The sequence below is a fragment of the Daphnia magna genome, unplaced genomic scaffold (genome assembly GCF_020631705.1).
Source record: "Daphnia magna isolate NIES unplaced genomic scaffold, ASM2063170v1.1 Dm_contigs301, whole genome shotgun sequence".
NCBI lineage: Eukaryota > Metazoa > Arthropoda > Branchiopoda > Diplostraca > Daphniidae > Daphnia > Daphnia magna.
In genome coordinates this window covers 52,971-77,079 of record NW_025533233.1, presented here as the reverse complement: position 1 = coordinate 77,079, position 24,109 = coordinate 52,971, and the positions used below count along the sequence as shown (strand labels likewise).

The following is a 24,109-nucleotide window of genomic DNA, read 5'->3' as shown; positions in this document are numbered from 1 at the left end:
AACGCCCGTGTAACCGACCCCAGTTTTATTTTTTTATAGGTATGGTCTACTCCCCCACTGCACTATTCGTTTCAGTCAAAAGATTTCCTTCCCCAGTAGCAATTTTTTTGTTTATTTGGTCGGGGACGGGGCGTTTCTTGAAACACTTCCTTCCGTTCTGATTTGGACAGATCTTGTTTTTTGCGCAAGCTAACCGTGTCGATCCATACAAGCGAGACCGTACGTGTGTGTGTACCTTTCTCTCTTTTCCCTGAACTTTCCTTTCTATTTTCTTTTTCTTTTTTAAAATTTGATTTTGTATTTGTTTTATCTTTTCTCTTTTTTCCTTCTTTTTGATTTATTCCTTTGAATAACCAATTTTCTTGTTCTCGTTGCAGGGGGAAATTAAAATTGAACGTCACAACGCCATATTTGTGCGGCCGCATGACATTTGCTGTGGTTTCTCACATCGTCGTGCAGTGTCGATCGTCTGCGGTTGGTACTAACCTTGAGACACGCAGACGACCGCATCGACGCAATTGTTTGTTTCTGTTTTGTGTGTGACGCAAAACTTTCCCAAAAGAAGAGAAACAAAATGGGCAACACTTAACTCGTCGCCGCGCTACCGATCGCGCAGTCCAGATCCGTCGTCGCTGGAACAGACTTGGAACAACAGCTATCGAAAGTCGAGCGCGAACGCAACCGATCGGCCCGGCAACACGCCCAGCAAAATCAATCCGAAGCATTTGACCGGCTATCCGTCGGCAGTTTCCGTGGCAACGTCATGGTTAACGGACATCTACGAACGCCAGCGCACTTTTCTGATCAATTCGAACAGGAATGCATCCAGCAACAACAACAACAGCAACAGCCCAAAATGCCGGATCAACAGCCTCTACGGTTCGCCAGGTGCGTCCATTTCATTAATTTTATTTGAATTTTTTAAAAGATAAACATTTCGTTCTTTTAGCGAAAAATAGTGATGAGATGAGGCTTTACGTATGGACTACAATATAATTCCCTTTTTGTGATGTTGCCGGTCGTTTAAAAAAAAAAAAAAAAATGTTCGTTTGGGGTTTGCCGGGATCTTTGCGGTTGGAGTTTTAAAAACGTTGTCATCGTTTATCATTCGAGGAATGGGCTCCGCGTATCTAAGCGGAGTCAACAGCTGATTGGTGCATCCACCCCCGTTGAGCTTAGGTGGTCCTACCATATATAATGTAGTTTGCCGAAAACTATTTTCCGTTCCACACACGTTTTTTCGTAGCTCAGATGATTGGGCCGGTTAAGGAAAACCAAAAAAAAAAAAAAAAAAACAAACGTTTTTACGGTTGATCTTACCTTTTTGTTTGCGCAAACAAATTGATGTTTATTATTTATTTACCTTTAAAGAGAAATGATAGCTTGTCCCGTTTGTTGTTGTTTTAGTTTGGCGAGGATGAGACGTAAGCCGAGTCGACTTGGTCGAGAACTTCCGTCCTTTTTGAGGTCATGTGCCTTTTTGATGATCTCCCCCACACTTTACTTATTGTTTCCGGCCTTCTCCCGTTATCATTACGATTATATGCTCTACTCCTTCAATTGATTTTTTTTTTGTTGAAGGCTCCATCGTTAGCACAGCCTAATAATTACAACAACCATACGCCTCTTCACGTTAAGCTATACACACGTCCGGGGAGAAGAAAAATATAAAAAAAAAAAAGAAGGTCAACAGACGGCCGTAAATTCGTTCATTTAGTAGTGTCGATAATCTCTCGCCAGCCATTTCAGGGCTAGGCATTACAAACGAGTTTTGGACGAACATTGTGTCTTCACGAGAAAGCGATGCCCCTTTTTTTATTATTATTTTTGGGTCTGTAATCCATTGGAAATCAGGGACACAAGAACGCCTTTATTGCCTCTCTTATTCGTTATTGATTTTGACGGCCATCTATTGATTCAGCCCGTGATGGACAAACACACAACAATAGTACGTACATTTCGCCAAATGATGTTACGTCGTAAAACTGTTGTATCGTCACTTGTCCGTTGCCTTTCTCATCCGAGCGCAGCCCAATCCTTTTCTTGAGCAAATTCCAAGAGATGGACCCATTTATTTTTACATCAACACGATGACCAAGTATTGCTATTGAAGAAGAAAACGTTTGCTGGCTGGTTGGCAAATGTTGTCATGTGTGTATTAGTGAAACAAGTCTCGTTTTGATGTATTATTTTCGTTGAGTGCTGTCGCTGCTTGCTTTGTATTTGGAGAGAACTAAACTGAAATCGGTTTTGCGCAATCAGTCAACAAATGCGCTCGTCCGCGCGTCAATTGCCTTTAGGACATGGAATAAAAATAAATATATAAAAAAAAAAAAGCTCTCCCTTTTTTATTTTTATATACAGGAATCGATGGATGTACAATATCCAATGGCCACTTTAGCAATCGAAGACAGATCGTACCTGATGGCTATTGTGAAAAGGGGCCCTTTCTCCCTGTCTTTCCCCAACACTTTGATGAATTGGTTTAGATTTTTATTCGAAAGAAGAAGAACTTGAAGGGTTAAAAAAAAAAAAAAAAAAAATCAGAAAAGCAGATTAAAAGCGAAACGGAGGTTTTGTTTTGAAATGAAACATTTTGTGGGAAAAAAAGGAAGAGAAAGATTTACAGGCACTTTGTGTTTTGTTTCACGTTTTCTATTTATTGTGTATATATTTCATCAGATACGGTCCGGGAGTCGCGAGGGCTCCCTGTCAGCAAACCAAAAGATTCGAGTACTGCCGATGGCGGCCAACGGCGCTGCTGGCAATGCGGGAGTGAACGCCGTCAAGTTGAGAGCTACCGACAATGGTCTGGCGTTGCAAAAGTCGGCACCCCTTCACGTGGCTAACCGCAAGTTAACCGAGTTGAATCACAACCTGATGGCCGCCAAGTTTGCGATCGCCCATTATACCGACCCTCGTCGTTGCCAACGGTGCGGACGAGATGCGCAGCCCGACGCCGGATTACGACCCAACAACAAGCAGCGCTCGTCCAGCGGCAGCAGGAAGCCGTCCAAGAGCAAGAGAGGAATTCGAAAGCCAAAGCGGCCAACACGGCGCCGTCGACGCCGGCCGCCTCGGCCAAGTCCGGCAGGGCAGCAGCCGAGTCGATCAGGAACAACAGCCGGCCGGCGGAAGTAAGTCGAGTGGACGCGCCAAGTTGAGGTTGTTCAAAACGAAGTCGACGGACGGCAAAGCGGCCGACTCGGAGAACGGGCGCATCCGCGCTCGCAGCATGGAATACCTGCGTGCCGACGTGGCCCGACGAGACGCGGGAAGTGCGTCGAGGAGGCCGGCACAACACGAGCCGTGAAGATCTCTCCGGCGATGAATCTCTGCTGGCCTTCATCAGAAACGGGCTTCGGTGACGGTGTTTAGCAGCCAGAAGAAATTGAACGGCACGATGACGGACGACGATGACTGGGAGGGAGATGCATCCGTCGTCTTCTTCCTTCTCGAGAGTTCCGCTCCAATCCCAACAGCCGGCCAGCAGCTCCAGCAACAACAACAACAACAACAACAGCAAGCCCCAACAGTTTTATTTGGCATGGCGCCAGGTGACCGGGTGGCTTCCGCCGGCCCGGCCGCCGTTCCAGCCGCCCCTATCGGTCGATCTTGACGAAGAAAGCCGACGAGTGATGGAAGAATTCGACGCCGTCCTGGCCGAAAATAAAAGCGGCATCGATCGCAAATCTGAAAGTGAGGAGAAGGGGGGCGTGCGTCTGCGACGGTCGATCAGGCGGCCGGCCAAGAGCACCAGCAGCAGTGGCAGCTCCGATCAGCGCCGACGTCACTCTTCGACCCCTCCGCCCGTCATCCGCCATCATTCGAGCACGCGTCGGGCCACCCTGCACGAGGATCAACTGGATCACGACGACGACTACGATCAGGATATTGCGCTGAGTTTGAGACCGACGCTGCCCAAGAAACCCCAACAGCTGCCCAGGTTCTCGCCGTCGGCCGCCTGGAGGGCCCTCGGCCAGCCGTCGGATCACTTCCACGCGCCATCCAGCTCGATCAGCAGCGTCGGCAACAAGCTGAACGCGTCCAGCAGCAAAGCCAGCGACGCAGCGCCATGGATTTGAGCGACGAGGAGGACGAAGACGAAGACGCCGTGGAAGAGCGGATCGCTAAAAACGCCCTCCGGCCCGTGGCTCCGCACCCGCCTCGCATCTCCAACGAGAAATCCGCCGACTCGGGCATTTCAGGGGACGCGGGCAGTCCGGATGGCGCGGCCGCGATGGTGGTCAGCGGTGGCGGCGCCAGCGGACGTGACAAACCGCTGGCCATGTCTTCGCCGGTGCCTCCGCAACAGCAGCGCAATCCACTGCAAAACAACTGGACCCCCCAGCAGGACCTGCTGGACGACGACAGCAGCAACAACGGCAGCAGCGATGGCGAGGCCGTCAGTAACCACGTTCAGCGTCGTTCTCGCAGCGGCTCCTCCTGCTTCCGGGCCAGCAAACGTCATCCTTCGACGGCCGATCCGACGCCGCCCAAGATCATCCCGAAATCGCAAATGTTCAGCGACTCTTCGATGACGGACCCAACGGCCGATTCGCGTTCCTCTTCCATGTCGAAGGGCGGGCGCAAGTATCGCAAACGCAACGAGACGGGCGACGAAGGAGCGGCCGCCGCCGGAGCGCACTGCATTCCCGCAGAAGTACAACAGTCTGCGCAAGTTGAAACGGTCCGTGTCGGGCGCCTTCGCCACCGCCTTCCGCCGCAGCAAATGTTCGCCGTCCGACGACGACTGCGACAACGACGATGAATGCAACGTGCGCCGGAGCGGCCATCACGCGCCCGGCCCCCATTGCGATGACGGCAACTGGATGCTGAGCCGCGGCGCTCCCAATTCCGTCCTCAACGGATCTGGGGCGATGACGATGGATCGTATCCGTCCATCCGCAAACTGCAGAGCCGTTCGGAGGCCGACCTTCTGGCCCAGCAGAATCACGGGTTCGCCGCATTTGGACATCAGTATCCGGCCTACAGCCAGCCGTCCGTCTTGTCGACGCAGAGGATCGTCTACCTGCCGCAGTACGACTCGCGGATCGTGTCGGCCCATCAGCGCCAGCCGCGGCTCAGCCGGCCTCTGTCGATGGATCAGACGGACATGATGCGACGGGCGCGTTCGGCCGACGCCGTCTTCCTGGAGCCAAAAGCAAAGCGTCGGCCAGCGGCTGTTTGGCAACGGCCACTCGCCCAACAAGAAATTCACGTTCCAGTCGACGGTGCGCGTTCACGAGAAGCGTCTGCTCGAGGAGAAACTGTCCAGGAGGCGGAGCAAAAGGAGCGCAAGCGTTTGCAGGAGACGCTGGCCATGCAGCGGGTGGAGGAGGAATTCCAGCGCAAGAGGGCCAGAGAGAAGGCCAACATCCGGCAGCAGTTGCGCGTCCTCCAGCTGGATCACTACAAACACCAAGAGCTAGCTGATGGTGTTGCGTCAACAGCAACACCATCAACAACAGAGGATCGCCCGCCTCGATCCGGAAGGAGCCCCTTCTTCCATTTCGCACCATCGCACTCCAGCGACGAACTTCCTATCCAACAGCAGCCGATAGCCGTCAAGAAGTCGGCGAATGCGCGCGCTCGGCCGAAGCTGAAGCGCCGAGACAAGCGGAAGGAATCAACTCCTCCGGCAGCGACATCTTCATCCGCCCTGCAGCAGCTGCGGAACAATCGTAGCGTCTCGCATAATATCCGGTCGGATGACGTTGTCGATTCGCCCAAAAGGAAGACTCAGCAGCAGCAGCAGCCGCAAATGGACTATCGTCGGGAAGTCATAAACAGTTCACGTTCCCGATCGGCTGCTACGCCCTCAACCCAATCTGGAAATCCGGCCGCAATAGCACCAGAGGCCGGCCGATTTCCGGATCATCAAACCCGGATCAACAACAACGCCGATCGTAATCTTAATAACAACAATAACAACAACAGTGTTGCTGCTGCTGCTGCTGTTGTTGTCCAGCAAAAGAAGAAATCAAACAGCAACATCTACCGGCGATTGGCGGAAATCACTTCGGAAGAGGAGAGCATTTCTTCGCCGCCTCCCGTCTCGTCGCTAATGGCCCGATCCTCCAACAATTCCTGCGTAATGAATAAGCAACAACAGCAGCAGTCGGCAGCAGTGGCTCCTGCTGCATTCGAAAGGGCCTTCATCCGCCGCCGCCCGTCAGCACGTAGTCAGCAACACGAACGGCAACCCAAGTAGCGCAACAAAGTGATGACGCAAGAATTGAGCGAATACCGCCAAGAACGTCGTGAATATCACGATTTCCGCAGTCCGCGCCTCCATCAGCAGCAACTGATTTCATCTTCCGGTTAGTGCGAACATTTTCGTGACAGTGAAACTTGTGTGCGATCAATTTGTTTTTTGTTTTTGGTTTCGTTTTTATTGGAGTGGAGTGTCGATGACGTTTAAGGATACAAACAGAAATTTCCGCAAATTCAGGTCGATTTTATGGAGCAGGACAGCCGTCTGGACATCGAGTTTGCCTACATCTGCAGCGTCTTCGTCGACCTCGTCGATTTCACAACAAGATGCAATCGGATAATTACCGCTGGGATTTCGCTCACGGCGGACGCGGTGGACACCACATGGCTGCCCATCCGTCGGCTCCAGCCTTCCGTCATGAAATCGACACCGACGCCACCGTCGGTTTGCAACCTGGCACCATCACCACCAAGCGCAGCTGTTACAGCAGAAGCCTCAAGTCTTTTCGTCGAGGCAACAGCACGCATGACTACCACCACCATCATCAGTTTTACAAGATGGCATCGCCCACGACGGATGCCGTCATGATGCACAGGACGCCCTAACAGCGCCATCACTAATGTGGCGATTATATCGAAATATTTTAATCCCCAATTCCCTTTAAAAAAAAAATGAATACCCGTCTTCCATTAATAGCTATTCATTTTGTGTGTAATTTTAGATATCAACAGAAATGTGTAGATTTTCGCTGTCTTCGTGACGATCGCATGAAGTGCCTGTAGCCAATCAAAAGAAAAAGAAAAAAAAAAAAAAGAAACTTGTGTCTGCAAAACGGTGAATGTTTCATATGGTGAAAAATGGCTTTTAAGATAAGGTTTAAACAATTTCATACTTCCGTTCAACGCCTCTAGTTTTTTTTTTTTCCTTCTCTTTATTCGTTTATGCAATAACAACAAAAAATCAACCCAAATGATAAACAGAAAAGAAATCAGACATTTTCCTTTGACAGATTTTTTTGTTTTGTTTTCCCGGATGTCCTTTTTATCCCCCTTATGTTTGACAGTTTATATTGTACAGAATGATGTTTGTATACAATTTTTTTATTGCATATAACGGACCCACTATCTCCATTCAATACATATGAAATCCATTTCGCTCTAATTCCTGTAGAAGATGTGATAAAAATTCCACGCTATGAACATGTCAAGAGATTTGAGGACGGACAAATTGGATGAAACTTTGACTCACGCTCAGGAATTTCTAACGGGATTATTGACTTACGTACATTTTCGTTGGTTGGCCTCGTGAATGTCGTAGTACCTATCACTCTTATGTAAGATTCGCCCATGTGCATCTTCACTTCCACCATTAAAAATACTCTCAAATAATCTTGACATCAACTGAGGTACTTTGTATTCTGTATTTTTTTTTTTTTATTATTGTTTTTTTATTTTTTTAAGTATTGATTTGTCTCGTTCTCTTCAAATTTCTTTTGCACTTTACTACCTGGTCGCCAGATGGCAGCTTTACAGGAGTAGGTAGACAGCCTGTTCACGATTCAAGTGGTGTGCCCATTTTAAGTCTGAAAGTGGTTTTGTAAAAACGCTGTAGGAAACTGGTTTTGATTTATGGCCTTCATGCCAGCCGAGTACCGTTATATTCCATCCAACATTCCAGTATATATGACGAGGTAATTATGTTTTTGGTATATTTTGACCTCTTGTTCAGGACAACTTCAAGGTTTGTCAACGTCTGCTGTATCATCCTCAAGGGTTATGGCCGAATCACCTTTCATGTTATATCTGGCTTCGTTCAATCCCTCGAAGCTGTATATATTATGCTCAGATAATAACTTTCATGGGAGCTTCCTGAATTTGAAATTTTATGTAGGGCATGTTTCAACCTTTCGATCAGCATGTCCATCAAATTTGTTTTGCTCTAGGGAAGCCATACAGAATGTAGATTGGGGTGACCTTTATGATTGCAGCAGTCACTTTTCTCAGACTTGTGTTTAGTTGTTTGATGATGTGTTAATGGCTTGAAATATTTTTACTGGATGCCACTCGATGGTCACCATTAAAGTGATGATGCACTGTCAGGCATCACTGCAAAAGTTCAAATCAAATTTGGGTTCATGATGAACGCATTAAATAGATTATACGAATTACGTCATCGGTGATCCTGACGCCAATTTGTTAGATGAAAGGCAATAATAAAAGGCTCTTCACTCTGCTTTAGGCTGTCCTTCGTTGAAATGCAAAGTCCTTACGGCAAGTATACGCACATGCAGCATATAGTTCTCGACACCACTTGACGCAGGATGCTCGAAAGATTTACGTTAAGCGCATGCCAGCTGTCAGAGAGTCCTCATTTCAGCAAAGAATGAGCGTGATAGAATGGGACAGAATGGTAATCTCTTTTTCAATCGTCTGCTTTGATTTGACCCTTTTCTAAATCTGACTTGCAGATTTCAAGAATCATCACTTAAAGAAAAATAAAATTGCATCCAAACAAGTGAATTAGCAGACGAATGGCGAGCGTTTCTACCCGATCGTCTACTGACATTCGGGGGTCATACTTGAAACAGATAACAAGAATTTGGAACCTTATTTGATGTTGACGTCCATTACTGTAGGAGGAGAAGGGAATTCAGCAGCGTGTGCAAGACTATAAAACTGGATTGGCTTGCTCGGTAAGAAGCACTTTAAGTTAACTTTCTTTTGTACAATTGACATAAGATGAATTAATTATTGTTTTTCTTTTAAGGACTAAACTGGCTGTAATTTCTTTGGTGTACTCTTCGCGAGAAACTACGTGGGAATGAAACCAATTATGTGGAAGCTACAGGTAAGGTAATGACACGATCCAACGCTACTGTTTCTTTTTCTTTCTTTAACTTTCTTGCAACGAAAAGGAACTTTCCGTCTTTGTGTGATGAGTCTTTGCTTTTATTACTTTATTAATTACTAAGACGAAGCTCATTACCTTTCATTTCCTGCTCTTCTCTTTTTGGTGAAAATCATCAATTCGAGATAATTTTAGGGTTTTTTATTTTAGAACTCAGGCATTAAGCCGATTCAGTTTTCCTTTTCTTCGCTTTCTCCCCCTTAAAAAGAAAGAAGCTAAACAGCAGCAAAAGTAAAGTGGTACACAAATTTTCCATTCTGCCATGGCATGAGAGATTCTTTGCTTCGCAAACATGCATACAAGCAAAGAACTTACAAACTACCAGCTATTTGTTAGTTGTACAAACAACAGCTGACTGACTGGGGGGCAGAACGAAAAGTATTTTTTATTTGGCCGTACGTGAATTCTTTTGTCTTTTGTATCGAACCGTATCGCTCTGTTCACCATCTGTCCCGCCGGCGAGTCCATTAACTGCAACTCGATTGGACATGGAATTTTTACATAACAAATACCGCAATTTATTATCGAATCTTAGCAGTGCTGCCCTAGTTCGTTATTGTAGGCAAACCGCACACTGTCCGCCATAGGCTTCAATTTTAATGATTTTGCCAAATTCAACTTGCACAGTCGAAATGCTAAATTTATACGTAATTTCTGTTAGTTTTTGTTTTGTTTTTATCATTTTCTTTTGCCATGTCGTTTTTATATTACTTGACATCTAAGCAGAGGAAGTCGTAAAGGACGGCGCATATCGATTAGCTATGGTATTCAAGAAACCGTAGCGTGCAACGTATAAAAATAGCCGCGTGGATAGTTTATCTAGAGCGTACTACGTGTCCTTTGCGGTTTATTTTGTCTCTTGACTTTTATGTATCTATTTTTTTCCCTCCATTATTCTTTAGTGTTTATTCTGTTTATTCCTTCGAAATCGAAAGACAGCTTTTGGACTGGCTAGTAGTAGTCCAATCCCTCGTTATCCGTGCCCGAAATTGCCCGTACGTGAGGCTGTGCCGATCTCAAGTGTTTGCAAAGGCAAAAGCTCTTATCTAAAATAATCAAGTTTGCGCTCAGGGTCTGTTATATTTGCTAAAGTGTAAACAAGACACGGGGGTTGGAATTGCTTGCTTATGCGCAGATAATAATTTATTATTTATTTTTATTTTTTTTCTCTTTTCAACGTCATGTAAAAAAAACCATTCAAACGTCTATATATGTTGTAATATCTGTCTTGTTCCGGAGCACGTCTACAGCGGCCAAAAATATATTTTTTTTTTTGCGTGTGTACGTTATGTTGTAGTATCGATCGCTCCGCCGATGTCCTTTGTGATCGAGTTTCGTGCGACGTTAGAATGTTCTTGGGTTTCCTCCGATGGGAATATGGAAAAAAGGAAAATAAAGCTGGCTAAAACTCAAAAGAGGAAGTCAATTAATCTGATGGATGACTCGATCCGCGTCGCAACCATTCCTCCCCTTCAATTTTATATTTCTTTAGCGATCGTTCAGTAGGTGATTTAAAAAAAAAATCAATTCAAATCCCGATTTTTCTATGCATTTCTAGAAGTTCTTTTAAAAAAGGGATCTCCCTTTTCTGTTAGTTGAATATGTTTTTATTTGCGTTTCTTTTGAAGATTTATGTATTTTTTTTTATTATTGTAGCGCTATCAGCTGTGGAAATGTACGAGCGGAGCTTCTTGACGTCGCGGGCGTCACGTGGGAATGCAATGAAGCTAGAGGCAATAATATTTCTGTATCCAAAATTGCTTTTGCTGTAAGCAATTTTCGCGCATACAGCAATAGTCGATGATATCCCTTGTACAAAAAAAAAACGTCCTACGTTTCCCCCATTCAAGCTGCCAATACGAAATCAGAATGAATTCCCTTCCGTGATTGAAAGTTAAAATCGAGTGGGACTCGGGTGTTTATTGAATTTCTCATATAGCCTATTTGGCGAAAGATGGCGAAGAGTCTGCCATTCATGCGAATTGTTTTCTCCGATCCCCGGTGGTTTTGACGAAGGGACTGTATTAAATCGATCTTGCCGTGATACGTGCAACTTCGTTTCCTTACACCGCTGTAGAAAGCGGCTTGGGTAATCTCAACTGAATTTGTACTCAATCGTTTCGTGACACGAAAAACCCCCGAAATGAGATTTTTGCGCTGTTTTCATTTGGTTGCCGTCATATAAAGGAGATGGGGTCCATCTTTTTCTTTTTTCTTATTATTCAACGTGAATTGGTAGCGGACAAATCCAAACAAATAACTGGACTGGAAAGAAAGAAAAAAAAAATGGGAAGCGCACGTTTTTTTGTCGGATGGTTTACGACGAAAGTTGCCATAGAAATGTTCCTTTGTATCCGAACTATTCAATCATTGCAATCCGTCTCCACCTTTTCTTTTGCGCTTGATTATTTAGGTGTATAGGAAACGATGAAAAGGCAACAATCGAATGATAATACGCTGCTCGACGGAAAGCCCCGACAACTAAGTGATGAACGCATCTTCACACGCGCCTGATGGCCCATTTTTCCGCTCCGGGACGAAGAAAATGGTGCGAAGCTCATAACGGTGAGCAGAAGAGGAAAATGGAGGGCAGTAGTCTCACGCTACGCATAGATACATGTACGTTGCACACAAGATACAACATATGGTCTACATTTTCTCCGGTTATGTTTTCTTTTCTCGAAATTTTTCTTTATTCAGGGCATTGCTGGATGGCAAACAGTCGACCATCATCCTTCGTAGCGTGCGGGTTTCGTCGTTGTTTTTCTCACAAAAATTTCACGTTTCCGTTCGTTTTCTTCGTTTGCTGCTTCTGCTGCTGCTCCAGTCTACGATTTTCAACGAAGATAGGAAGGAAGAAGGTCGTGGTTTATCCGGTAAGTTTACCGTTTTCTTTCTTCTTTTTTTCTTTTCTTAATATTGAATATTTGTATTCACGAAATGTCGAACGTCTCGTCGATGCCCTTGCGTCGAGTCCTTTGCTTTTTCGTTGCTTTCTGAGTTAGTCGCATTCATTAAGGGCACAAGTTCATTCCGCAGGATTTCGGGTGCCGCATTTTCTCGTTCGTTATTTGCGAACTCTCCCGTGGAAAACAACGCGTGTGCACAGTTTCACGTAGGCATCGTACGGGAAACGTGGTTTATCGACCCTCGGGAGAATCTCGTTGCCACGCTTGATATTACTCCCATTCGCTAAATGACATGCTTCCTAGCGTCTGTTCTTTGGCAGCAAATCTCTTGTACGATAGAAGCCAACCTGAACGTAATTCCTCTGTCTTGTAAAATGAATTAGAACGCGCTACACGTGTTTATTGCATCGTAATGACGAATGCCAGTCCTTTGCCAACTTGTTCTAATGTGGAATAGGTCGTACCACTTCGTTATACGTGTTACATACCGCTAAACTCATTTGGAACCAGAACAAGCTTCTGGTTGCTACGAAACCGTCATGTTTTATGACACAATGTTTCTCTGTTTCACGATTTAATTACATATTTTTTTTTTCCTCGTTCGTTCAAGAGGGGAGGGGGTTAATCTATTTCTGCGACAGTAGCAAACCAGAGTTTATCGCCACTGTTGCAGACGTGCTACACCCACAAAAAAGACGGTTGCAAAATAACGAGCGTTTACAAATATCACCCTTGCAAAAACGATTGGAAAGCTCTTAGCCAATCGGCACGATAATAAATGAACCGTTCGAGACGACCACACCAAGTCGCTTTCACCCGGCGGCGGTGTGTGTCTGTCGTGCGCACGCACTGATTTCACACGCGCCTCTGTTCGAACCTCGTAAATCTCGCCCTAGAATTTGTGCGGCCTATGTTCATGAGTTCCTAAGGGCAACGATTATTACGCTGAGGGGTGGTGTTGTCTGTGGTGAATATGGGGTTCGAATTGGTGTCGAGGACGCTGGAACGTGACATAAGCTCAACGAACGCGCCACGCCTTGATTAATAATCATTTTTTTTTTTACCGTTCACCCACCTTGTTTTTTTCCACTCTCGTTCCACGCCCATCACGTTGGCCGTCGCTCTTCAAGTGCTCTCGCGGTGAAGGATAATTGACGAGAAGGCCAATACACGAAGGCCAATAAAAGGCTCCTTATTATAGCTTAATAATATGGTTATTTTTTCTTTTTTTTTTAAATAAATGAACTGTCCCACCCAATGCGTTCGATTGAGCTGAAACAAAATGTAGCCCTCACCAAATTTGAACATGAAAAATTGGAGCAGACGAACCCATCCGGTGATTTCCCTTTCGAAATCCCTTTCTGAATTCTAGGTTCAACTTTTCGTTTCGTTCTGCTTTTCGTATACAGCTATTTTACGCGGTAACACATTCACAGGGTGTGGTCTCTCCCCTGTCCCCTTTACAGTTCTTAAGGGCTTTTTTTTGGGTTGGATTCCGACTCTCTCTGGTGTCGTAGTTGTTGATGCGGGAAATCACCAACTTTTTGTTTCATTCAGTTTGTATTCATTTCCTCAACTGTCTAGATCACCATCTAAGCTTGCGTGTTTCTAACTCCTGAGATTTGCTTGTTTTAGTTTGTTTGGAGGTTTACACCACTGTGAATCACTCTGTTCCGAGATGACCGCCTTACACTTGACGCTGATCCTCTGCATCAGTTGGCTAGCCGTTGCATTCGCCGCAGAGCCAACGAGGCGGCAAACAAAATTAGGAGTAAGCCTTCTTTTTCTTAATTTTCCTATTTGGCCGATCTAATCCATCTTTGTTGCAATACGGATATTCATCTTATATTTTTTGTTCATTCAATGATCGTGATTTAAGATTGATCATTCTCATTAACAATAACTAATTATAAATCCGTTTTTCTTTTTTCTTTATTCTTATTTAATTTTTGGATTTATTTTTTCTCTCATTTTCGATGACTCGTGTTTCATAACCGTCTGAATGTGTAATTTAAAAAATGTATATCTATGGTGCCATCTTGCGGCAAAAGCCAACCAAGGGAAACGTCAGAAAGACAAATCGACGTTCTGCGAAATTGGTTCACGTGGCGCGCGGAGAAGAGTTTGTCCCCGGAATGGACTTATGGATTTATGTGTGCAAAAGCACTTGGCAGATGTCTGAAATAGATTCGTTCTTTGTTCTCTCGCTGCACTGTCCTAAGCGGAAGACGAATGGCTAGGAGCCCGTCATCCTGAAGCCTTTTCTTGTCAGTCGGGTAAAATAATGAAATGGTTTTCTTGTGTGCGTTTTTTTTTAAGGACGGTGAACGTCGCCAGATCTTTCGCGATGAAGTGGACCATTTGAAAAAGGTTAAACGGCCAGCCGAAACCAATCATGGTTACTTCCAACCGCAGGAGGACGGTAATCAACCGCTATACCAGGATAGTTATCGACCAGATACTCACGACAATTACAGGCCAACCTATCAGGTAAGCGATCATCGTGACCATGATGGTCAGACGGCAGTAACTAGTGACCCGATTGACACCGGACTTAACGAAAGACTGATTAGGATAATTATCAACCACCTAACCAAGACGTTGATTACCCTTCGAATTATGGTGACAAACCTCCCTACCAGCAAGACTATAAACCATCTTACGAAGATGACTACAAACCAAACTACCAGGATGAAGAGAGACCGCCTTACGAAGACGAGTACAAACCGAATTATCAAGACGATCACAAGCCATCTTATCAAGATGATTACAAGCCGTCGTACGAAGACACGCCGCTCTACGAGGACGACTACAAACCAATCGAACAAGACAATTACAAGCCGACATTTGATGACGCAGAAATCTCATTTTTAAACCGATCGATTTTGACATCAATTTTTATGGCGCTGGAAATCAGAAACCCGATGGCTACGACGGATACGATCAGCATCAAGAACAGAAACCTTACGTCCCCCAACCGCCGCCACCGGCTCAATACGATGACTATGAGCCGGTGAAACCCGCTGCACCTAAGCCGTATAAACCAGCCGTCCCCAAACCGTACAAACCACGCCCTACCTACCCCAAGGAGGTGGTACTCTTGAAGCCCAGCTTGGCCCTCAAATCGAACGCGTACGCTGACAAGTATACTACGCCAAATTATCGTCCCAGCCACATTCCTGGTACTCCTGGAGAAGATTATCCCAATTATACTGCCATTCCAGAGACCTCTTTTGATTGTCTAAACTTCAAGAACGCCGATTTCAATTACATGTTTTCCGATAGGGAATCTGGATGTCAGGTATACGTCAATTAATTTTATGATATTCAAATATTTCTATTTAATTTGTATTTGGTGTCATCACGTAGGTGTTCCATACGTGTCATGATGATGGTCGCCAGGATTCCTTTTTATGTCCACTAGGCACAATATTCGACGTGGAATCGCAGACTTGTGATTGGTGGTTCAACGTCCGATGTATTTAAGAGGCATCTTCTTTGATACTATATTTAAAAGTTTTTACCTAATTTACAAGCACTTGTTCAGTTACTGATGAATAGCACCATCTATCCGTATTGACGTATCTATTTTTTAAAGCAATATGGGATCTATCTTTCGTGATTTTTAAAGAAATATAACTCTTGCGTCTTCATTGTCATGTTTGAACAAGCATGTTGTTCACGAAACCGGTTTGCTGAGGAAAATTCGGTTTCATTGAAAACGTAAAAACATTGAAGCCAAAACATGGGCAAGCAATCAGATATTTAGATTCATTTAGATTTAGAGATCCAATAGGCATCGTTTTGGAAACGTTTCGCCAAAGAAGATTCCTTTCATTTTTCCTTTCAATTGAGAAATAAAATTAAGTTGAAATGAAAATTTATTACACTAGCATTGTATCATATATCTATTTACTGCAACTAGATGACATGATTGTACAGTCAACAAATAATTCTATCTCATGGCTCAATGGTTGAGCATCGGCTTGGAAAATCAAAAGTCTCGGGTTCAATTCCTGTTTAAGTTACACTATAATTAATGCTATCTTTCGTTTCAATAAAACTCCTTGCAACGATTGTAGAGATCAAATTAAATAGGCTATCTACACTCCTGCTCACAAACATTAATAAGTTGAATTTTCCAAGTACATCAGTCATAGCTCAATGGTAGAATACCGAATTGGTATGCCGAATGATCTGGGTTCAAAACCCCGTGCAGTTAAATATGGAAATTGATAAAATTTCTGATGTCAAAAGCGTGCAAGAAGTAAAAACCTATTAAAAGTAATCAAATCTATAATTTTCATTTTCATTCATGCACTACATACAAGGTTTTTAACAAAAGATAAGTGCAAACAAAAACATCACAGTTAGCTGAATGGTACAGCATTGGAGTGGCATGCTTAAAGTCTAGGGTTCAAACCCCCAAAACATTAATAAGTAACATCCTTATAAATAAATACAAAAGTGAAGTAGATGTAAAAAGCTTTTATTGTCCCTCCATCCACCCACAATTCCACCACTTGGTTTACAGCATAATACAATACAACATAATATACAATACATACATACACAAATACAACTAACCCGTTGGCTGCCACGCCACTACATACTACGCTAGCTACATCGCCATCAGAAAGATCGCGACCAAGGGGGACTTGTCCGAAGACAAGTCCGGGCTGACACGATGATGGAAGCCATTACGGGAATGCACACCCCAGGCAACCATCACCGCATCGACAAGGGGGAGTTCCTAATGGTGCATTGCCTCGACGATCGACTTTGAGCCACACGGCTTGTGCAACTGTCCCACCCATGGCATATAGACCATTGGGCAGAACAGCGCTGCCGGACCCTAACAAGCTAAAAAAAGGGGGGATCAAAGTGGGTGGCAGCCAACGGGTTAATTAGCACTACACTTAACACACACACACATTACATAAAACAATGATACCACGATGACGGGGCGACCACGAGGCGAAGACGGGGCGACCGGGCGACCACGATGCGACGACGGGGTGACCGGGCGAGGGGAAGATGGGGCGACGGGCAGAGTGATGACGGGCGATTCGGCGACGGGCAAAGCGATGACGGGCGATTCGGCGACGGGCAAAGCGATGACGGGCGATTCGACGACGGGCAAAGCGATGACGGGCAAAGCGATGACGGGCGATTCGGTGACGGGCAAAGCGATGACGGGCGAGGTGAAGAAGGGGCTTTTTTTACATACGCCTGTTGTCAAAATTGTAGGGCCGGCAATTTTTTTAGACACGTTGGGTTGGCAGTCCTACGATAACATATTGAAATTTTAACAAGCAATACTAGAGAAGAAAGAAACTTGAAATACCAAGGAGTAGTAGTTCTGAGGTTCACATCTATGTGTGTTGGCCATCAGAGTAGAAATAAAAGAAGACTGCTGATCTGGTTGTTGATAATCATTGGCAATACAGAGAAGAATATGATGCATTTTTCACATTGGAACTTACACAAGATGAGTGGGTCAAGAATGATCTTCCCTTCAGAGCCAGCATCCTTTGCACTTTCAGTTTACGAGCTAGAAGTAAACACAGAAGCATGCAAACTTTGACACTGAATGCCATAATATGAGTCTAATACCTCAACCCTCAAAACTAAATCATGCCACTTGACCGGCTCAGTGGAAATGACAAGAAGATTGCAAGTCAGCATCCTTTTCGATTTTAGTTTAACGAGCTACTTCATCAAAGCAGAATCATGCAAATTGGATTCTTATTGTCAAAATTTAAGTACAATACCTCCTAATGAGCAATAGAAAAGCATGATGGAATCTCTAAGTGACAAGTTGCTAAGAGTTTTTGGATTTGGCAGCAGGCATAACAAAATTACCTGTTACACACAAAATAATCCATTGATATGCTTCACTTGAAAAACACTTGATAGTAGATAACAAACCATTTGATTTGATCGAAATTTAAATAGGAATGTAATATAATTAACAAATATTGGGATACGGTTTTCACTAGTCACATAGAGCTTGATCACATAACAAGTATAAAGGAGCAGCAGCGCCATCTCGTTTTCCAATTTAGAAAAAAAGCAAGTTCAAACAAGAATTGGTAATTTTTATTGCGATAACTACATTGATATTCTAATACTACTAATTCTAGAGCGGTACACATCAAAATAATATCAATGCAAAACGTCCTTGAACAAAACAATAAAACTTACATTAAATAAATTCTTTATTAACCATAATTCGAAGAGAAAGTTTCTCAGTAAATTGGAGATCCAACTGAAGTAGAATATTGGCAGTCAATAGCACATCTTGTAAGAATTTCTGAGGTTTATTTCAATAAAAATAAATGTTTAGTTACAAGCTTTGAATACCTAGTTTCATTGAGAAATTAGTACTTTCCATGTGAATTTTTGAATGAACATGAACAGAAGGCTGCATGAAGATCTGCATTTTAATTAAAAATAAGTTACAATTGATTCACAAAGTAATAAAATTATGCAATAAGTAATGGCATGTATAGAGTATAGTTCACAACAGAACACACCCAATGATTATAATTTACAAATCAATTCATTTCTATTTAAAGGTAGGAATTAGATAAGCCCATAAAACATTCACAACTTCAAACTGGAACTGCTGGAACTAATTCAGGAACATATATACCCAAAAATATCTAGAGAACTGAAGCAAAATTACATTAATAAATATTATTACATAATAAACGGCTAGTCTAAAGAGAAAACTTAGACTAGTCTAAAGAGAAAACTTAGACTAGCCGTTTAAAAATTAACGAAAACAGTTCTGTTAGCGCACCAACTTCATTTATGGTTTTTAACATGTAAATGAAAAACTATAAGACCAATAGAAAAATAAACCTGATTTCCGGGATTTTCATTCAAAACTGATTCTCAATCATGTATTTTAAGCCAAATTTGAAATTTGGCCAAAAATGAAAAAGTGGGAAGGGTATAGCCTTTCCACTTTTGTCAAAATCGGCCAAAAATGACATCTCTTGAAATTCTCCAAAATCAGACGGTATAATCGAAATTGAACGCTGATTTCGATTTAGTGATTGGTTTTCTCTTTAGACTAGCCGTTTAAAAAATTAACGAAAACAGTTCTGTTAGCGCACCAACTTCATTTATGGTTTTTAACATGTAAATGAAAAACTATAAGACCAATAGAAAAATAAACCTGATTTCCGTGATTTTCATTCAATTCTGAATCTAAATCATGTATTTTAAGCCAAATTTGAAATTTGGCCAAAAATGAAAAAGTGGGAAGGGGTATAGCCTTTCCACTTTTGTCAAAATCGGCCAAAAATGACATCTCTTGAAATTCTCCAAAAATCAGACGGTATAATCGAAATTGATCGCTGATTTCGATTTAGTGATTGGTTTTCTCTTTAGACTAGCCGTTTAAAAAATTAACGAAAACAGTTCTGTTAGCGCACCAACTTCATTTATGGTTTTTAACATTTAAATGAAAAACTATAAGACCAATAGAAAAATAAACCTGATTTCCGTGATTTTCATTCAATTCTGAATCTAAATCATGTATTTTAAGCCAAATTTGAAATTTGGCCAAAAATGAAAAAGTGGGAAGGGTATAGCCTTTCCACTTTTGTCAAAATCGGCCAAAAATGACATCTCTTGAAATTCTTCAAAAATCAGACGGTATAATCGAAATTGATCGCTGATTTCGATTTAGTGATTGGTTTTCTCTTTAGACTAGCCGTTTAAAAAATTAACGAAAACAGTTCTGTTAGCGCACCAACTTCATTTATGGTTTTTAACATTTAAATGAAAAACTATAAGACCAATAGAAAAATAAACCTGATTTCCGTGATTTTCATTCAATTCTGAATCTAAATCATGTATTTTAAGCCAAATTTGAAATTTGGCCAAAAATGAAAAAGTGGGAAGGGTATAGCCTTTCCACTTTTGTCAAAATCGGCAAAAAATGACATCTCTTGAAATTCTCCAAAAATCAGACGGTATAATCGAAATTGAACGCTGATTTCGATTTAGTGATTGGTTTTCTCTTTAGACTAGCCGTTTAAAAAATTAACGAAAACAGTTCTGTTAGCGCATTTTTTTTTTTTTTTTTTATATTTAAAAAAAAAAAAAAAAAAAAAAAAAAAAAAAAAATTTTTTTTTTTTTTTTTTTTTTTATTTTTTTATTTAAATATTTTTTTTAAATTAAATAAAATTTTAAAAAAAAAAAAAGGGGGAGGGTTTATTCTTCCTTTTTTTTTTAAAAAAGGCCAAAAATGACATCTCTTGAAATTCATCCAAAAATCAGACGGTATAATCGAAATTGAACGCTGATTTCGATTTAGTGATTGGTTTTCTCTTTAGACTAGCCGTTTAAAAATTAACGAAAACAGTTCTGTTAGCGCACCAACTTCATTTATGGTTTTTAACATTTAAATGAAAAACTATAAGACCAATAGAAAAATAACCCTGATTTCCGTGATTTTCATTCAATTCTGAATCTAAATCATGTATTTTAAGCCAAATTTGAAATTTGGCCAAAAATGAAAAAGTGGGAAGGGTATAGCCTTTCCACTTTTGTCAAAATCGGCCAAAAATGACATCTCTTGAAATTCTCCAAAAATCAGACGGTATAATCGAAATTGAACGCTGATTTCGATTTAGTGATTGGTTTTCTCTTTAGACTAGCCGTTTAAAAAATTAACGAAAACAGTTCTGTTAGCGCACCAACTTCATTTATGGTTTTTAACATGTAAATGAAAAACTATAAGACCAATAGAAAAATAAACCTGATTTCCGTGATTTTTATTCAATTTTGAATCTAAATCATGTATTTTAAGCCAAATTTGAAATTTGGCCAAAAATGAAAAAGTGGGAAGGGTATAGCCTTTCCACTTTTGTCAAAATCGGCCAAAAATGACATCTCTTGAAATTCTCCAAAAAATCAGACGGTATAATCGAAATTGAACGCTGATTTCGATTTAGTGATTGGTTTTCTCTTTAGACTAGCCGTTTAAAAATTAACGAAAACAGTTCTGTTAGCGCACCAACTTCATTTATGGTTTTTAACATGTAAATGAAAAACTATAAGACCAATAGAAAAATAAACCTGATTTCCGTGATTTTCATTCAATTCTGAATCTAAATCATGTATTTTAAGCCAAATTTGAAATTTGGCCAAAAATGAAAAAGTGGGAAGGGTATAGCCTTTCCACTTTTGTCAAAATCGGCCAAAAATGACATCTCTTGAAATTCTCCAAAAATCAGACGGTATAATCGAAATTGATCGCTGATTTCGATTTAGTGATTGGTTTTCTCTTTAGACTAGCCGTTTAAAAAATTAACGAAAACAGTTCTGTTAGCGCTGTAATAGTTTACACGCGCGTGGAGCGTGCAAACTATCACATGAATTTAAAAGTAAATAAAATCTTTTGCTTTACCGCATTGTATTTAGGCTGGCACAGGTCGGAACAGATCGGCACAACTGGCGAGAGAGAAGAGAAGACTGAAGGGGCAAGCTAAATCTAGTCCTATTTATTAGGTCTTGAGGAAGCATTTTTTCCTTGGTTGGCGTGGGTCGTGGTAGCGTCCTTTCCAACGGTCAACTTGACCTTCCTCTTTGTTCGAGAACAAGGGGGGTTTTTCCCGGCAACGGTCAACTCCCCGTATTGCTTGGGGCGCCAGAGGGGTGACTTTTTTAGAAAGTCGAAGACATCGTTTCTCTGTTGTCAGAGATCTCGATTCTTTACATCACCCCCCTCCTCTTTTGTTGCGTCCCGCAACAATCAGTCCTAGCTTCTGTATTTTAGTTTCATCGAATGATGTGTGAATCCTACGCTGATGACACGGGTACGACGTTTCAGTTTCCTGGATTAGACTTCGTCTATTTGTCGTGCTCCCGAGTTGAACCATTCAGCCGGCATATCCTTCGTGAGTATTATTACAGTGCTTTTTTGTTTTTGTTTTTGGGGGTGCGTATACTTTTGATCTCTTTTACATTCTCCCTTGTAACTTCCTTTGCTGACCCGTTTCTACTTAGGAGACGAAAAAATGAAACATGGTTTGAAAAGTGGACAATCCGACACCAGAAAATTATGCTATTGAGTCTAGAAGAGGGTTTTAAGGAAAGTACACAAATTGGAGCATATTGATTATAGGTACACAGCGGCGAAATTACACAATTGGAGCATATTGATTATAGGTACACAGCGGCGAAATTATAAGGGAAAAGGAAAGGTACTAGTGATAAAAAAACGACACTATGGCAATTTTATTCTACTCTTCGTGGCTGTCTACGTGGTAAGAAGGCCTCGCCTTCCTGAGTCGTGTGTGGCGGTCGTGGTTGGCGCGGTCGCGTACGGCGTGGTGGAACTGCTGTCGATGCGGATGCGGTGGATTGGGATGGGTTGGTCACTGCTGTTGGTTGTACGTCGATGGACATGGGTAGATCTGCAGCGGTGATGGCCAATGGAGGCTTTTTGAAACAAGTCATTTGGAGGATTTTGGAAAGGAGGGGGAAAGCCTTGAGTAGTAGCGAACCGATTCCGCAAAATCTCACGGCCAATACTGACAACGCGCCAAATCCCGAGACTGCTCCGAAATTCTTTACCCATCCACCGATCTTAGCGACGAAATCAATGTTCGGTGCGTCGCCGTGATGAATGAGTACGTTTGATGTCAGTAATTGACGTGAGTTATCTTCTGCGTAATGTTCATGAATAGAAGCCAAGATGTCGGCCATCACCGACGCGTGACTCAACGGCCCGTTTTGCATCGCGGGATTCATTTGCAAAAAATTTTGTAGAGAATTATCAGCTTCATACGTCGCCAATCCGACCAGGCGTCTGCCGTTTGTTGGAACTGTTGAGATTACCGGAACCCACCCACCATCCGCGTAGATGTGAGTTTTCCCATTAAAGTTGACGTAGTTAGGTTCGGGCCAATAACATGGGTGATATGGAACAAGTTGCCATCCGTTATGGGCTATTGTGAAGTTCATAAAACGGGGCTGATTTCCACATTTCGTCCGCTCGGCCCCGAAGGATACATTAAAAGGTGCGCAACGTGCAACCTCAACCTGCGCTCCATACACCGTTAATCTTGAACAACTAGGCAGTTGGAGTTGGGTAGCCGCGTACCACCCATCGTTCTTAGCACTCAAGAGGATACTATTGCGTGTTGCTTTTCGGTTCTCGCATTGGAGGCGTCTAATTTCATTCGCCAGCCGATTTACTTGGTCTAGTGCCAGATCCCTGGTATATTGATGATGAGCCGCCTGCTTGATCTCTGCTGCTAATGACGCTGGAATCTTACGCTCTGTGGTATTCTGGGAATCGATGCTGTCGTAAGACCCGTTTGAGTGTACTTCGACTAACAATGGAGTGGCTAGTGGTTCTGTAGCGTTCGTAAAACCCGAGGCATATGAGGTATACAGTTCCGGCGTTGGTATGTTAATGACAATCAGGATTTTTTCCATTCCATTTATGCTGAACAAGGCGGATTTGCCACACCGTTCTAATTCCTTCGTAACATTAACGAGGTAGTCTGTTTGGCTGATCCGATCCTGTAAGCGTCGCATTTTTGGGTCGTGAGTCTTGTACAACAGGCCGTCGTTTACCGATTCGCCTGCTAGTTTGAGATCACATGGTTTTTTTCTTTGTACGCGTCTTCCCAAATAAGCGTTTGAAGGTTTCTGGTCACGGATCCGTTATAGGGGAATTCGATTGTACCGACGGGGGAGTTGATAGTGCAATTGTCGCACTCACTTTCCAGTGCGACCTCCGCGATTTTACAATGGAATGTGACGGCCCAACGTTTTGTCATCCAAACCGGCTGTAACGAGGGTATCACGTCATAGGTGTACTTGTGACTGCCTTTCGCGTACATTGTCTCGTTTTTGCATTTCCTTAGATCCCGCATTTCTTCACAGTCGGAAGTGGATACTGGGACGGCCCATTTACTTTCAGTAGTGTAATGCCAACCGAAGAAGTCGGTAAAGATAGATCGAGTGACCGCCCACATGCGACAAACGTGTCCTGGGAATCGTTTAACTTCTGGTAAATGGGAGTACAGGGTGTACGTAACA

The 24,109-nt window shown here is 42.8% G+C and overlaps 3 protein-coding genes, 1 long non-coding RNA gene and 1 pseudogene across 7 annotated transcripts; 2 read left to right on the top strand and 3 right to left on the bottom strand.

Annotated features, from left to right (window-relative positions):
• The first annotated feature begins 562 nt into the window (after positions 1-562).
• Positions 563-7,378, top strand: LOC123468130 (annotated as a pseudogene).
• Positions 7,379-8,455: 1,077 nt separating this feature from the next.
• LOC116930878 (immunoglobulin G-binding protein A) lies at positions 8,456-15,686 on the top strand. Of its 3 annotated transcripts, XM_045167788.1 has the most exons (10): positions 8,456-8,626; positions 8,685-8,788; positions 8,853-8,909; positions 8,984-9,069; positions 11,538-11,743; positions 11,825-12,000; positions 13,669-13,804; positions 14,353-14,523; positions 14,951-15,334; positions 15,403-15,686. In XM_045167788.1, exons 7-10 carry the CDS (start codon positions 13,712-13,714, stop codon positions 15,517-15,519), a joined length of 765 nt encoding a protein of 254 aa, XP_045023723.1. In that variant the 5' UTR covers positions 8,456-8,626; positions 8,685-8,788; positions 8,853-8,909; positions 8,984-9,069; positions 11,538-11,743; positions 11,825-12,000; positions 13,669-13,711; the 3' UTR covers positions 15,520-15,686. The 3 variants fall into 3 exon arrangements, with proteins under 3 accessions (XP_045023723.1, XP_045023722.1, XP_045023724.1); XM_045167787.1 differs by having other exon boundaries at positions 8,685-8,909; positions 8,984-9,064; XM_045167789.1 differs by lacking the exon at positions 15,403-15,686 and having other exon boundaries at positions 8,685-8,909; positions 14,607-15,095.
• An 820-nt stretch (positions 15,687-16,506) lies between these two features.
• On the bottom strand, positions 16,507-17,543 carry LOC123468125 (proline-rich protein 27-like). The gene is made up of 3 exons (XM_045167790.1): positions 17,520-17,543; positions 17,381-17,454; positions 16,507-17,320 (listed from the first exon to the last, which is right to left on the bottom strand). Exons 2-3 carry the CDS (start codon positions 17,423-17,425, stop codon positions 16,937-16,939), a joined length of 429 nt encoding a protein of 142 aa, XP_045023725.1. The 5' UTR covers positions 17,426-17,454; positions 17,520-17,543; the 3' UTR covers positions 16,507-16,936.
• Positions 17,544-17,548: 5 nt separating this feature from the next.
• On the bottom strand, positions 17,549-18,080 carry LOC123468126. 2 transcript variants are annotated; one of them, XR_006642079.1, is made up of 4 exons: positions 17,965-18,080; positions 17,808-17,898; positions 17,650-17,745; positions 17,549-17,587 (listed from the first exon to the last, which is right to left on the bottom strand). It is a non-coding gene; the product is annotated as an uncharacterized LOC123468126 (long non-coding RNA). The 2 variants fall into 2 exon arrangements; XR_006642078.1 differs by having other exon boundaries at positions 17,808-18,063.
• Positions 18,081-21,998: 3,918 nt separating this feature from the next.
• On the bottom strand, positions 21,999-24,083 carry LOC123468127. Its single transcript, XM_045167791.1, is given in 2 exon segments — positions 21,999-23,676; positions 23,679-24,083. Coding segments are annotated over 2 exon segments (1,749 nt in total). The 5' UTR covers positions 24,046-24,083; the 3' UTR covers positions 21,999-22,294.
• Positions 24,084-24,109: the final 26 nt, after the last annotated feature.